The sequence below is a fragment of the Hippichthys cyanospilos genome, chromosome 12 (assembly GCF_059441005.1).
Source record: "Hippichthys cyanospilos isolate Australia breed blue-spotted pipefish chromosome 12, RoL_Hcya_1.0, whole genome shotgun sequence".
In the NCBI taxonomy this organism is placed as follows: Eukaryota; Metazoa; Chordata; class Actinopteri; order Syngnathiformes; family Syngnathidae; genus Hippichthys; species Hippichthys cyanospilos.
Genome location: NC_142380.1, coordinates 12,483,809 through 12,498,980, shown reverse-complemented (window position 1 = coordinate 12,498,980; position 15,172 = coordinate 12,483,809). Strand labels below are relative to the sequence as shown.

General features: G+C 42.9%; 2 protein-coding genes and 1 long non-coding RNA gene across 4 annotated transcripts in view; all 3 read right to left on the bottom strand.

The window, feature by feature from the left end:
• Nucleotides 1-274: 274 nt before the first annotated feature.
• LOC148414898 (uncharacterized) lies at nucleotides 275-3,700 on the bottom strand. Its single transcript, XR_015867500.1, has 3 exons — nucleotides 3,547-3,700; nucleotides 599-698; nucleotides 275-409 (listed from the first exon to the last, which is right to left on the bottom strand). It is a non-coding gene; the product is annotated as an uncharacterized LOC148414898 (long non-coding RNA).
• Nucleotides 3,701-3,800: 100 nt separating this feature from the next.
• On the bottom strand, nucleotides 3,801-13,163 carry LOC148414897 (uncharacterized). Of its 2 annotated transcripts, none has more exons than XM_088429951.1 (14): nucleotides 10,405-13,163; nucleotides 9,499-9,654; nucleotides 9,286-9,365; nucleotides 7,969-8,029; nucleotides 7,599-7,638; nucleotides 6,978-7,120; nucleotides 6,772-6,912; nucleotides 6,507-6,690; nucleotides 6,259-6,404; nucleotides 5,886-5,993; nucleotides 5,697-5,804; nucleotides 5,315-5,609; nucleotides 5,134-5,234; nucleotides 3,801-5,049 (listed from the first exon to the last, which is right to left on the bottom strand). In XM_088429951.1, the coding sequence occupies exons 1-14, from the start codon at nucleotides 13,000-13,002 to the stop codon at nucleotides 4,747-4,749; spliced, it is 4,464 nt and encodes a 1,487-aa protein (XP_088286077.1). In that variant the 5' UTR covers nucleotides 13,003-13,163; the 3' UTR covers nucleotides 3,801-4,746. The 2 variants fall into 2 exon arrangements, with proteins under 2 accessions (XP_088286077.1, XP_088286078.1); XM_088429952.1 differs by having other exon boundaries at nucleotides 7,969-8,026; nucleotides 10,405-13,162.
• Nucleotides 13,148-15,172, bottom strand: part of LOC148414896 (uncharacterized) — a 6,486-nt gene continuing 4,461 nt past the window's right edge. The window contains exons 3-6 of the mRNA XM_088429965.1: nucleotides 14,536-14,601; nucleotides 13,957-14,068; nucleotides 13,813-13,868; nucleotides 13,148-13,627 (exon numbers count right to left, since the gene is read on the bottom strand). Coding sequence (XP_088286091.1) covers nucleotides 13,148-13,627; nucleotides 13,813-13,868; nucleotides 13,957-14,068; nucleotides 14,536-14,601 — 714 coding nt within the window. The remainder of the gene's footprint in view (nucleotides 13,628-13,812; nucleotides 13,869-13,956; nucleotides 14,069-14,535; nucleotides 14,602-15,172) is intronic.

The following is a 15,172-nucleotide window of genomic DNA, read 5'->3' as shown; positions in this document are numbered from 1 at the left end:
TCAGGCTCTCCTTCCTGGTTGTGCTCCACAGCCAAATGCCCTCACTCTGACCTAGTCATCTTCACAAGGAAACCCCCTCTCAATCTGAACTAGTCAAGATAGTGGACTCATTTCATGTCTGAGTTCTTTCCCCTGCACTTTGATCGTGAGCTATCCAACCCGATGCACCCCCCCCGCCCCGTCCCTTCTTCTACTGCCGCATCTGGTTTCCATAAGTGAAAAGATGTCATCACCAAGAAGGGAGGTGGTGGGGGACTGAAGGGGTTTGTGTGAGGCCAAAAGCAAGCGAGTGGCAAGATGGCTTTGATTGTGTCCCCTCCCGTGTTTCCTTTCAGCTTTGCCTCACGATGGTGGGGGGGGTCTATAAGATGTGTCGGAAGGGGCGGCCAGCAGGAGAAACACGCTGAATCTAGAGAAAAGTCAACAAGATCAGAGAGGCCACAAGAGAGGGTTGTCTTTGAAAGAGGATCTCAGTGGGTCTGTGTGTTGAGCGAGCGCTGGACACAAAGACATGCGCTTTCACTGTAGAGGGGATGTATGCGTAGGAGGGTCCTGCTTACAGGGCAAAAGAATATTGCTTCTATGGCATACTTCTTACCAGAGTTGGTCTTGCCCAGCTGACTGGTCTGTAACGTTAACCCCAGATCGGAACCAGGCACAGGTGGGCCGCTGTGCTTCTCCAGCAACTATTATGGGATCTGAAAAGAAAATTATTACATCAGGTGGAGGGGGGAGCGGGGGCTTAGTGGTGTCACATGCGTTGAAGGCTGAAGTTTTTAGCTTTACCTTTTTTGGGAGCCTAAAGTGCAATACATATCACCAAAACAGGGCACACACTTTGTTTAAAAGCAAGATTAGCATTTAAGAGGATACAGCTGTAAACATTTAAACTCCATCATACATTAACATTGCATCCAGGCAATTGATGCAGTAGATCCGGAAATTGGTGTTGTTATAAAAGAGGAAGGAAGCAAATCTGGGAATGACCATGAGATATTTGCCAGATCATCCGCACTATTTGAACACTGAGGACCCCAAAGAGAGACACCATTAAAATTACGCTACGCCCATGTCTTTGAGTTGGGAACACAAATCGCTGTGGGTGAGTTAAAATTATGGGCCACCAATCCAGCTCAGGATCACAAGTAGAACACATGCTACTCTGCAAATGCTTTAGCGGTATTTGCTTATTTATTTGATGAACAGCAACCCCTAAACTTCACCTTGAGACTACAGCATGGGCCCAAAACCATGCAAGATATCGTAAAGGGACACTGTAAGATTTAGACGGGTTTTCATTAAAAATGAATAAATGAAGCGATAATAAATTTCAAAAACTTACAAATAAATGTAAATAAATTAATCTTTTGTTCGGAAAAGCCTGTGAATGTCATATTTTTAACTGTGAAAACACATTGAGTTAACTTCTTGTATGCACCGTATGAATAAATCTGGCTTGAAACTGTAAAACATGTTGTCTTTCATTCGAATGAAGCAATTGCAAGAAATGATAGGCTGCTTGTCTTTTCACAGCTCAGAGTTGTACATTTTACTCTCTAAATAGTCATTCTTTCTTTTTTCATCTCTAGGGGAACTCACTACATTATCAAGAACTGCCAATAATTCAAAGGCCTACTGACACAGTAGCTTGGTCACAGTCCCTCCTTTATGCAATGGAAAATGTACCTCCATACTTGTCAAAGACATCTGAACTGCTCTAGTTCTTGGTCTGCCAGATAAGATGGCAGAGGATTCACTAGTCCAGACGCGTGGACTTGCATCAGGGCACAAAAATGTCATGCTCAGCGACCAAAGGGCTGTAATTACACAGGAGCTCAGCTGTGGTCTACAGGATGAACGTCAAGAGCAAAAAAATGGAACAAAGAGGAGAAAGAAGGGGGAATGGGGGCAAACTCATAATTTACACAAAAGGAGTTAGGTGGGAGGAAATGAGTAGATTAAAAATGACGATTTCAAAGAATACAAACAGCCAACTTTGATTTTTTATATTTAAAAAAAAAAAAATTGTATTTTGCAGGGGCATAGCCAGAAATTTTTCTATGGGGTAGCCAGAGTGTCACAACACCTCAGTGAGAGATGTCCGAGAGTGGTATTTAAGTCAGGGTTTTAGGAAATAAATTTATTATTCCATCAATCCTTCCATTCATTATTGTAACCACGTATCCTCGCGAGGGCATGCTGGAGCCTATCACAGCTGTCTTTGGGCATCAGGCGGCGTATACCCTGAAATGTTTGCCCAGCAATAGTAAGGCACACAAAGAAGAATAACCATTCATGCTCGCAAACACACCAAAGGACAATTCGGAGTGATGAATATAACTTCCGTGCATGTTTTGGGAATGTGGGAGGAAACTAGAGTTAATGGCGAAAACACAGAGGCACGGGGTGGTAAGGCAAACTTCGCACGAGAAGGCCCGGGATGGAAACAAACCTTCGACCACTGCACTGTGGGGCAGAAGTGCTGGCCAATAAATAATTGTTAATATAAAATAATTAGAATAATAATAAGCACTTGTCAAGTAGTAAAGTAAAAGATGGTGGAAAAAGCACAGACATCTAATATGTTCCGTAGTTCGTGGGGGTAGCCAAATGGGTGGCCACAGAGTAACAAGGGGGAATCATGGACACCCCTGGCCACCATGTAACTCTGACCCTGATATGTATTTAGATTTGCTCTGCAAACATAACACGTCAATCGTGGTTTTACTGTATGTAGTTGAGTGGGAACATACTCAAAAATTTACTGCTTGTGGTGAACGCCATCTTGTGGACTATAGTTGTAATGGTATAATGCTACAGTGAATCTTGGGGAAAACTGGATTGAAATTCAGATTCCCAAAATTAACCAGGGGTCTAATTCAATAATAATTAAATAATTGCTTCTCAAAACCTTAAAGATAATGACACTTACTCGTAGTTCGAAGTTTTGAATTCCTCTATCACTAGCAAAAGGAGACGCTGGAAGTTGAACAGCATGAAATTATAACCTTCACAAAACATTGTGGCAGACAAAATATATGAAAATGAAACAGGGAGAATTTCTATTAACTAAAATTAGAACGACGATATCCTTTGTTGAAGGTTGTAATTGTTCTGCTACTGCCCTAGTACATTTTTTTGTGGTCTTGTTTAACAAACATCGGCAATGCAATAAATTATTACAAAAACGAGTTGCTAGACCCACACTAAAATTATTGTAGCATAGGTACAATCATTGTTTCATTTAAATAAAATATGTTCATTGTACTACAATGAACCTAATTTATTTAAATGAATTACTTTCAATGAGCTATGTAAATGTTTACATTTTATACAACCGAAATCAACTAACTAGCATTAATAACATGACTTTATCTTATCTAGCTTGAAAATTAGCACCCATCTACTCAGTACGTCATGTATGTAGGCAACTCGCGTACCGACATGGAATTAAACACTTCTAAACCTGAGTGCCTTAACATATTCAGTTAACACGAAATTTTGCCGTAAGTAAATATTAAAATAAAAATAACTCGCTTTACTTACCGGTGCTCAACATGAACCCCGATTCGATGGAAAGCAGCTCATCATGTCAATATAGGGCACAATTTGTGCTCCTGCCAAACAAACTACTGTGTGGTACATCACTGACTTATATCAGTGCTTTGAATGTCTTTCACGTTGTATTTCAGACCGCCAGATTGCTTCGTTCTTTGCGAAGCTCACCAAACGAGGATCCTTGAACGTGTACTCAGAGATGGACGCGGAACAACGGAGAAAATATAAAACAGACAAGCCAGTATTTTCAAACTCTTTACGAATTTTTTTTTATTATTTGTACATTCACCACTGATAGGCGTAATCAAAGAAGAAATTCAAAACAAAATCAAAAACAAAGCATTTGTACTAAAATGGTAAATTAAAAACAATTATTAAAACCATTGGTGAGAAAACAGTAAATAGTACAACCTCCCCTTGCTGGCCTGTTACAAGCCCTACATGGAGAGAGCGTCGGCGGACTCCAAGGGAAGGGAATGATCATAGATGAGATAATAAAGGAATCTGGTGCGACAGAAAAAGTGTCGCCTCCAGGATCCATTTCGATTTTGTTTTTCTTCTCCAAACAGCTGGAGAGAGGAACACTGCATTGCCTATGATCAAAATATTCCAAAGCTGCCTCCGTTAAAAACATGATTAAAGATGTCTGTACAGAATGCCACACGTTGGCCACATTTCAGCACATCTTCGCAAAGTGATGAGCTTTCTCGTTCTCTTGTCTCTAGGCAGGACGGCTGAGAAGATTGTTGGTTTCCATGCAGCAACAAGTCCTCCTTATCAAAAGTGCGAGCCTGTTAAATGCGGAGGCAAAGAGCAAATGATGGCACCAATACTTTCGGTCAGATATGGAAGATGAGGATAAGGGATTACCCAGCCGTACTGCTATGCTGCATGGATGAAGAAAAAAAAAAACTAAACAAAAAAACGTCATGGCAAACGCATGAAGCCAATATACTGTACAGCAAACCTTGACAAGGAGTGACGCATACGGCACTGCAACTTTTCTGGTCCCCTTTCAACACGTTTGCGTGAGTGTGTGTACATGTGCTTTGAGGTGAGAACTGAACGTGAGAGGGAAAGGCGATGACATGGGTTGGTCCTTTGCTGGGTCTCACTGGGAACAAAGTACATGTAGTAGCGAAAGGCAAATGGAAGAGGGCGGTCTTTCGAGACAGTTCCGTGAGCTGATTAACGCCGCCTGTCTCGTGGGTCGCTGCGGCTCCGGGAGCGCCTGCTGCTCCCTTCCCCGCTCGCCCTCGGCCTTCGGTAGCCATCTCTGTGTTTGTCAGTGTCCCTCTCCCTGTCTTTATCTCTGTCCCTGTCCCGTTCTCTCGCTCCCTCGTTCCGCTCTCCTGATGCATCATCTCCACCTTTGCTTCTGTCCTTGCGCTCATCTTTCCTTTTTTTGTCCTCTTCCTCCTGCTGCTGCTGCTTGAGCCGTTTTTCACGCTCCTTCATCCGCTCCGCTCTGGCGGCTTCCCTCTCGACAAACTGAAACAAAGACGAAACCATTCAAGAAAAAGGAAAGTCTCCCAAGCCTCTGGATTGATGAGAGCAGTGACCGTGTGCTTCTACCTGTTCATCAGTAAGCGGCAGCCAGTAAATGCAAGGAGTTGCTTTAGTTTTCTGAAAAAGATCATCAAGAAGCTTGGCGGGGGGCTCCTCAGCAGCTTTCTCTGCAGAAAGAGAAACCAAAACAAAAGGTCTCGCTTGCATCTAACGCAAAAAGCACATGAGCTCGTCTTGCGTCTGTTACCTTTCTTTTCAGTCTTCTTCTCCTTGCTCTTTCCCCTCTCCTTGCGCCGTCTCTCCCTTGAGCGTGACCTCCGGGGACCGCCCTCTCCATCGTTACCAGGTTTTACCTTGTCGCGGTCCCAATCCCGCTCAGAGCGCGCCTTCTCCCTGCGCTCCATTTCCCGCTCGCGTTCAGTCCACTGGTCTCGACTGGGAAGGAGGGAAGGCAGGGGCGCGGCTTGAAAGCGGCTTGAAGCCAGCCACTGCTCCACCGTTCCAGGTTTCTCTGCGGTGCCCAAACCTTTGTGGAAGTCAAGCTACAAGGCACAAGGCATGGCCAGGTCAATGCATTTTTTTTAAATATGACAAAACACCAAAATATAAATGGGCCTTTCAGGGATTACCTCATCCTTCTGGCAAAAGTCTACATTAAGAAATTTTGGGTTACTCTGAGGCCACTTTACTCCATGAAGTGCTTCTCGCGTAGCAATCGCCTCCTCTGAACTTGAGTACTAGACAGAGCGAAGTACAGTTAACACTCATTCTAGTTGTTCTGTGAAAACCGTACATGTGAAAAAAAAATAGTAACTCACAGTGACGTAGCAGTGAGATTTGATTTTGTCAATCCAGAAGCCATCCTCTACCATGGTACCGGTTCTGCCCAGCAATTCCTTTAGTTGCCCAAGAGTAAATGGCCTCACCTAGACAACGTTAATACAAACACACACTCACGTTCATAAATTGCTATTCACCCAAGCCTGAAACTTTCATAGACCATAGACATCCGTCAACTCAAAACATCTAACTTGAAAAATCTTCAGGTGCACAGTATGATCGGGGTTCTATAAAGAAAATGTTTCATGCAGATTCAGAATTTTGGGGGATCCAATAATACTAGACACACACAGAGGCAGAGCTAGAGAGCAATAGAGAGAGAGCAATCAAACGTATCATTTTTCTTCTCACCAGGTTGCTGATGTGAACGATGCTAGAAACTTTGCCACGTGGAGGAGAGGGCTGTCGGGTGGTGCGTACGGGGTCGTCAATGGTGATGGAAACGCCGGTTTTTTGCTGACTGATGGAGCGACGAATGGCGGTGTTGTCTGTGGCCACTAATAGAGGGATGGGGAAAAAAGGTCAGGGCGGTGGAAACATCCCTCCCACCAACAATAAACTAGGAAGAAAAAAGAAACGTAAGAAATGAAATATATCACCAGTGCCAATGTCTCCATCCTGGCTGGGCTGGGTTGGTGATTGGGTTTCCATGTTTGCCTCAGGTGCCTTTTCATGAGTTGCGGTCCGATCGCGGTCTACCCCGATGTCATTTTCCTCCGCATCCTCACATCTCCTCCTCTTCATCTGCTGCTCTCCATTCTCTTGGCTGTCTGAAGGTACCGCCTCCAATCGAGAGAATAAGTCAGCTCGCCGGCACTCGGCTAAGCACCAAAAGCCACATATTCAAGCAGCTGTATGTCCTACTTGGGTGACAGTGCGTCGGATCTGAAGGTCCTGCTCAGAGGGCTCTTTTTGTTCATCATCCCCGGACAGAACAACCTCTTCAGGGTGCAGGTCCACAACAGCATCCTGGGCTGCACCCGTCCGGATGTCAGGGATCAGGGACTGGGAACAAAACAATTTATAAGTGACAAGACAAAAGAGTGCCAGTAAAAGAATGCTTTTCAAACCTTGAGCGAATCTGTGGTGATGCTGATTGAAGCTTTCTTGGCAGTGACTACAGTGCTGGAACCCCACCTCCTCTTGCGAGCACCTGCAGCCCCAGATTCCTGATCGCCATCTGTACTGCCTGCACCAGGAGATGACTTACTGCCTGCCATTGCAATTTGAGAAAGAAATTATGATGTGAATCATTTCACTGTCTTGCTGCTTCAATAAGCTTAACTTCAGAAGACATTTTCACATGATGGTTCACAAAACTGAACTTAAGGGTGCATTCATACTAACATATTTTAATTGATTTAATTGATAGCGGAGAATGTAGGACAACAAATTGTAGGTTGCAGGAAATTCACCAGTGTGGGACTGGTTGTAGATGGTCATGGATGAAAATACACACCAATGAAATTTGCATCTGGAGTGAAAGTACCATTTTAAAAATGCAGTTTTTTAAACAATGAACAGAATGACTTATCATATCATGTCTTGTAGTTAAACATAGTCAAGTCTTTTAAGCATTATCCAAGCACGTCACAGCTCATAAAATTCACAAGTCAAGCACCCTTGGAGCTATTCTGCGCAATAAAAACAAAGGAACACATCAAAAAGATATTAACAGATGATGTACATACTGCTAAGAGAGATTTTTCGGGGTGAGAAGGACTTGTGTGCCTGAAACACAAAAAGAAAAGTAGCCCAACATAAGTGAGAAGGGTGACAACAAATGGTTAACGATGGGTTTAACAGAGCAGGGAGAAAGTAACAAGTAGAAAGCGCTAAATAAAAACTGATGAGCTAATTTCATAATACAAATGTCAGCGCTGTGGTGGTTACAAACAACTGAAATTGAAATTGGGCAGTCTTTGTTGCCAACAGTATCCCTAGTCATAAAACGTGTTTTGTGAAAACTTTAGTTTGAGCTATAATTTTTGTCATCACTACTTTAGACGACCTGCATATTTAAAACAAAAAACAAGGATTACGATTCCACCACTGCCTTACCTCCTCGCTGGCCTCCTGAAGCTTCTCTGACTCTGCCATGGCAGACTCAATCCCCTGTCTTCTTCGGATTTTATTCACGTAAGCAGAAAATGAGAGGGGGAAAAAAGGATTGCATGGTGAGTAACGAAATACAAACGTATACCTTCACACAGCAAGACTTACTAATTCTCAAAGTACAAGTACACCCCTTTTCTTACTGGAATTTGACTAACAGCCCTAAAAATCATCATCACTATCTTATCCCTATCGCCAAATAGCTTTCTCCCATTGAAATCTCGAACGTCCCCTACTCCCTGCTCGTCAATTGTTCAAACCTCCTCGTTACTCTTCCACGGGTAGTCCTTTTCTGACCCGTCCAATTCGTTTGAAATGGAGGTCTCCGGAAATTATTTGCTCATCATCATACTTGGGATATTATCTCAAGATTTCTTTACCCAAGTGACGACTGTTGTGAGATCATAGCGGGGAAGGTTGCCCTCCGCTGTTTCTCCCACCAACTGCCGACATTCATGCCGGCTTGTTCAAGCACACATCCAAGGGCTGAAGGAGAGACAGAGAGAGTGCGAGAGAGAGCACCACGTTTTCCCTCCATTAAACTGTCTCTGCCTCATCCACTATTGTTGTTTTGTTTTTCCCACATTTGTTGCTTTTTGGTCACATGTGGGTTAGATCAATGTGACCTGGCAATTCAGACTGAAGTCGCATGACAAAAGATCATATATGGATCGGTTTCAGGACCACATCCACAAGTGGCTTGGGAATGCATTTGAAAAAAATCGGGTATGTTCGCACTGCAATTAAAAAAACATGGAGACAAAAATTCAGAATAGGGTGACTTGAAAATACTCATAGCCTGAATGTTATTGGTCAATTTCTGAGCACAGGTATCAGTTCTAGGAGGATGCGCACACGTGCCAACAAACGCTTGTTTTACTTTCCCTGTCGACAAGATTCTTTTTTTTACCTACAGGTCAAGTTAACTTTATAGGGCACGAAGGTGGGAAGGTTTTGAAATGATTTACACTATTTTGGTCTCATGTTAAATATACTTCCTGTCTTTGTAGGGTGTTCAACTGAGTCTAGTTGAAAAGGATTTGCAAAGCAACATATTAGGGTTTCAATTGAATTGGTATGTTGGTCTATTAGACAGACATAGACGATAGATGATAAGAGACTGAGAGAAAGACAGACAGGAATATATGGAAAGAGACTGACAAGACAGAAAGACAGGAATGTATGGACAGATGCATATACAGTACTGTATAGATACATGTGTTTATATGACATTTCAATCTATAAGAAGACATAAAAGCAGACCTTTGTTCATCCTTTTCCTCCAATCCTTGGCCGTCTTTCCTGTTTATCACGTTTCTGGTCGGCGTTTCAAGGAATGCTTTCTGGAATATTAAGGGCCATCAAAATGCTTAATAGTTGACAGAAATCATGTAGCTATTCAGTAGACATGTATAACCCTTGATCAAAGGCAAAAATATATAATTCAGAAATAATACTGGAATTAAAGACACTCACCTTGGCCTGACTAGCTTCATTATCTGCCGTGCTTGTCCTCTCGACAGACCTCTCTCTTTTGCAGGGGGAAGCCTTTTGAGTTTCTTTTATACTGGTATCTTGGGCCACAGCAGCCACTCTACGCTGTGGCGAAGCCGTTCTTTCATGTTTTCCTTCCTAAACGCAAGCAACACAAAAACGACTTTGAGGCAATAATCCTTCTGTTGAGTCCCGTACATGTAATTACGACATGTTTAACGATTTGGGCTGGACCCTAAACAAAAAAGACCAGCAACAATTGCTTTTGGCTGAATCCAATTTATTGATGCCAGTCTGTAATGTGGTTGAGCGTCCAAAGCACCAACATCTTATCTGCAACCTAGTGCCTTTTAAAAATCCAAATCGGTTCTAATTATTAGTCCCAGAAGCATTCAACCCAACTTCAACGAGTCCGTCGTCAAGCAAGATTGAGCAAAAAACAAAACAAAACTCAGATCCCGGGAGACTAGACCTCATAGTACAATTTAAGGCACATTCTCTTCGTTCCTTCCATTAAATATGGAGTGAATTAAAATATAGCCTTTATCCGCAACATAGAAAAAGTAGTAAAGAAAGCAACAGATGAGGTGAAAGTGCATGTTTTGTCCTCCCCACCAACCCAATCAACATTTCGTGTGTGGCCCGGTCCATGGTGCATAACCTGTACCAATCAATAATCAAAGGTGATCCAATGCACCACTCAAGAAGACCATATGACGATGACACTATTTCAAGACAGTTCATTTTGGCCATTTTTTTTTTTAACCTGCATAATCCACCTACTTTAAATTAACTAGCACTGGGCAAAATTGTCTGTGTAATATCTGTAGTTTACACTTAAGAGATGAAATAAAGAATTGAAAAAACATTTTGGTTTGGATTGCATACCCTTATATTTGTTGAAGTGCAGATTTTCTCAAGGGAAGATGAGGAGGTGGCAGAAGACCTGGATGATGAGGAGCCAGAATCAGATTCAGAGGAAGAGGAATCATTAGAGGATGAATGTTTTCTGGTTTTTTTCTCTTCCATATTTCCATCTCTTCTCTGCCGCTCGACAGCTTTTACTGGACTTGTAGGAACGTCATTATCCACATCTTTTAATTCTGCAGCCTCATTCTGCCTTGTATCATTTTTCACACTGTCCTCTAAAACTTGATTTGTGAAACCTTCTTTAAAATTTGCTTTTTGTTTGAAAGCAGACTGCTTCTCAGATTGGCTCACCACCTCTCCCAGCAGATTGGTACTAACGTCCTCTGATACATGCCGTTCCTGTTCAGCGGAGATTTCACTTTCTCCACAATTGGTAGGGGGGGAGAAGAGTGTCATTTGGGGCTGGTGTACGTTGGAAAAAGTATGAGGCTGCTTGATGACCATGGATGTGGTAGACTGGGCTTGAATTAGGGGGTCCCTGAGGAACCGGAATTTTTTCAATGAAGCCTGTGGAGTTGTCATCGGGGAACTTGATTCTGCTGCATGAGATTCACTCTTTGACATTGACGCCTTAGCGTCTTCCAGGACTCCTACAGCCGTTTTTCTATCTGGTCCTGTTAAAAGGTGTGTGGGAGGGGTAAAACCAAGCTCACTACCACATTTGGATGGAGAGAGTTCAGTGTCTAACTTTTTGAACGTTTTCTTTAAAATATCCTGTTCACTAGACTTTTCCATTGAAATGTTCTCTTCAATCCTCCTTTCAAGAGCTGCATCTTTAGTCTCCCTCTCTTGTCCCATCCAATTCAGTTTTAGTCTCTCGTGCTCCTCTGCTCTATTGCTGTCCAACCTCTTTGCCAGACACTCTTGCTCTACACGTGTTCTCTCTTGATGCTCTTTCTTCAGGCGCTCTTGCTCTAGACGCTCTTTTTCAAGGCGCTCTTGCTCTAGACGCTCTTTTTCGAGGCGCTCTTGCTCTAGACGCTCCTTTTCCAACCGCTCTTGCTCCAGACGCTCCTTTTCCAGGCGCTCCTTTTCCAGGCACTCTTGCTCCAGACGCTCCTTTTCCAGGCGCTCTTGCTCCAGACGCTCCTTTTCCAGGCACTCTTGCTCCAGGCGTTCCTTTTCCAGGCGCTCTTGCTCTTGGCGCTCCTTTTCCAGGCGCTCTTGCTCCAGGCGCTCCTTTTCCAGGCGCTCTTGCTCCAGGCGCTCCTTTTCCAGGCGCTCTTGCTCTAGACGCTCCTTTTCCAGGCGCTCTTGCTCTAGACGCTCCTTTTCCAGACGCTCAAGCTTTAGACGCTCCTTTTCCAGGCGCTCAAGTTCTAGACGCTCCTTTTCCAGGCGCTCAAGCTCTCGTCGCTCTTTTTCCAGGCGCTCTTGCTCTAGACGCTCTTGCTCTACACGTACCCTTGATAGGCGCTCTTCTTCTAGGCGCTTTTTTTCCAGGCACTCTTGCTCTAGACGCTCTTTTTCCAGGCGTTCTTGCTCCAGGGCTTTCTGTCGCTCTAAGGCTTCGTTTTTTAGTCGTTCTAGTTCTAAAGCTTTTTCTCGTTCTTGCAGCTCTTTTAAGGCTTTCTCCTTCTCCTGCTGCTCTTTTTCCAGTCGCTCAAGCTCTAAGGCTTTTTCCTTTTCTAGTGCTAAGGCTTTCTCTCGATCCTGCTGCTCTCTCAAAGCTCTCGCCCTCTGCTGTCGCTCATTTTCCAACGCTTCTTGCTCTTGCTTTTCTTTTTCCAATGTTTCTTTTTGCTTTCTTTCCATCTCTAGTCGCTCTAGCTCTAAAGCTTTTTCTTTCTCTAGTTGCTCTCGCTCAAATTGTTCTTTTTCCAATCGTTGGTGTTCCAATTCTCTTTCCTTATCAATTCGTTCTTTCTCTTTTCTCTCTGCCTCTGCAGCTTTTTCTCTTTTTAACATTTCTTCCTCAGCAATTTTTTTCTCCCTCTCTTGTTCCAACAGCTGAATTCTTTCTAACTCCATTTCTCTCTCTTTCTTTTCTTTATCCTCTATTACCCGTTGGAGAAGTTCTTGCTCTGAAACCCTTTGCTTTTCAAGTTCCCTCTGCCTCTCCATCTTTAGCACTCTCTCTCTTGACAAATTTTGCTCTTGCACTTCCTGCTCCTTGAAAAAAGCTTGTTCTCTCACCAGACTCTCCCTTTCAGAAGCAATTTTCTTTTCCAATGTCAAAGTTTCTAGGTCCTCCCCCTCTAAAGCCTGCAAACCCTTAAATTTTTCAATTTCCTTTCCTTCAAGAATTCTTCTGTGCTCTTCTGCCAATGCTTGGTCATGATCAAGGCTTCTAAGCCCTTGTCTTTGCAGTTCAGACTCTAGTACTGATTCCTTCTCTGTCATCATAGAAGTCTTAAGCACACTCACAGGAATATGACCACGAGCTGAATGTGTTCCGCTGGCACCTTGGTTGATGCCCGTTATCATTGAAACTTGCGCATGGCACGCTGCGGTAGCTGATGAGAGACCCTCAACATGCTCTGTGCCACAAAATGATGTGGCTATTGGTAAATTGCTGTCTTTCCTAACCCCAGAGAAAGCACCTTCTGACTCCATTTTACGGGCCAGAAGAGTCAATGGGCCAGGTTTACGCTCCACATGTCCACTCCTCTGTGGCTCAGGGCTGCTACTGCGGCTATCACTGCTAGAGGAACCAGAGCTGGAGGTACTGGGTGAGTGCCTTGCTGGAGCTACATCAGGACTAGGGGGGCTCTGTTTCGGGGTGTCTGGCAAGGAGAACGATAGCTCGGGAGGGGGGGGAAGGGGGAGGGGTTGGCTGACGGAGTTGAGGAGATAAAAGGGAAGGGATGTGCTGCTGCTGCTGCTGCTGGGGTTGACGAGATGCTCCACACCTCTCCCGAGTGAGGGGTCCTCTGGCTGGTTGTCTCGGCGTTCTCCTGCGAATGTTACTGCCCCAGTCCTCATCATCGTCACCATCCTCATCGAAGTCCTCACTATCATCATCGTCACTGTCAGCTGCGAAGTCATTAGTCGCAACACTCTTCTCTGGTTGACGCTCATTGCTGGGAACATGGATGGTAAATGATCCAGAAGCAGGAGGTGTAGACATATGAGTTTCCTGGTTGCTATTAGCTTCTCCTTCATTTACTGTAACAAACTGGATCTCTCCATCAGAGGGGCCAGGAGGCTTGTGCTGGTCAACCAAGGCTGGGGTCACATCCTAAAGAGAAAATAGAGGGTGAAATATTTTATACTGGCATCATTACAGTTTCCAAGCAATATTTCTACTGGTAGAAGTTTTCAGATTTTTTTCTCTTCCCCCATTCACATCTTCTAGCAGAATTACCACACACACTTTTAGAAAGGGATTCAAATGACAATTGTGCAGAGGGGAAAGTATCTGACCTGGGCTTGTGGAGGACCTGCAATGGTGTGATTAACTTCTTTGTGTTCCTTTTGGTCTGGTGACAAAAAGTAAACAAAATAAAACAGGCATCATACTTAACATATTTGCACTTAACATGTTTTACAAATTGTTACATCCTTTACCATTGGTGTCATTTGATTCACGGGCCTCTCTCTCGGGCCATTGTCGCAAAAGTTCCTGCTGTTTAGCCAGATACTGCTTGATGAAACAATTCTGGCTCATTTCCTCAGCAATCTAAATGAACAAAGATGAATGAAAAACTAAAAGTCAATGGGCAATTACCTCTTGCTTTTATAAGACTGAGTATTACACAAATTAAAAGGGGAGTGTGCAGTTAAAATACAACACTATCATACAGTGTGTCATAAATCTAATTTATCAGGACCAGAAAAAAAACACATCAGGCATGACAGAATTAATCCCTGTATGCTGACTTGTGAATAAATCCAATGCGAACAGTTAGCAAGTTAGAATAATTTGAGTGCCCATAATGACACTCAATGTTGAAGACATATAAAAGAAAGAAAAAAAAATGCATGTAAATGTCCTTTTAGAGATTATAAAAAAACACAACTATAGTAATCATTTTTGCTCCTCAAGTCCAAATAGCAATTATTGTGACAAAGCCTAGTAGTGAGGTTATATTCACACCATGCTTGCAGTTTGAAAATGCAAACGTTGTATAGCTTTGAAATACTTACGTGAGAGTTAGGTTGGAGTCCAGCATTGGCAGTGGATGTCTTCTGCAGATTCTCCAGCATGAGAGCCTGCCATTGAGAAGGGATGTCACTGACTTTATTTTAGACACATTGCGCAGTTAAGAGCAATAAAAACAAAGCCAACTATTTTTATCAGCTCTCAAAAACATTCTGAATATATATATTAAAAATGTATTATTATATTGTTAGGGACACTTTGATTTTGTCAAGAACCTTTTGTGTCTCTTACAAGACATCTAGAAATGACTCCAATTGACATTAATAATTTATTGGTGAGCAAGACCTGTTTTGCTCACTGAAGGTTTGTTTTGATTTCATTGATATATTTATTTTAGTTAAGCATGGTAAATTTCGGTATTATAACATATTATAGTATATATTTTGTTTAAAAATAAAACCATTTTTAGAATGTAGAAAATTGGCTATTTAGCGAGATTTTAAAATTGTATATTTTAGAACTCTAATTTCAATACCATGAAACCATGAAACACAGGGATATTTTTGCACAAGGTTAAAATGCTGTCAGAATCTGATACCATTCAATGCCTAGCAGTGGGCAAAACTCACTTGCTTAAGAAACCAGAAATGTATGTTTAGAATAACCTGCATGAGCAGGGAA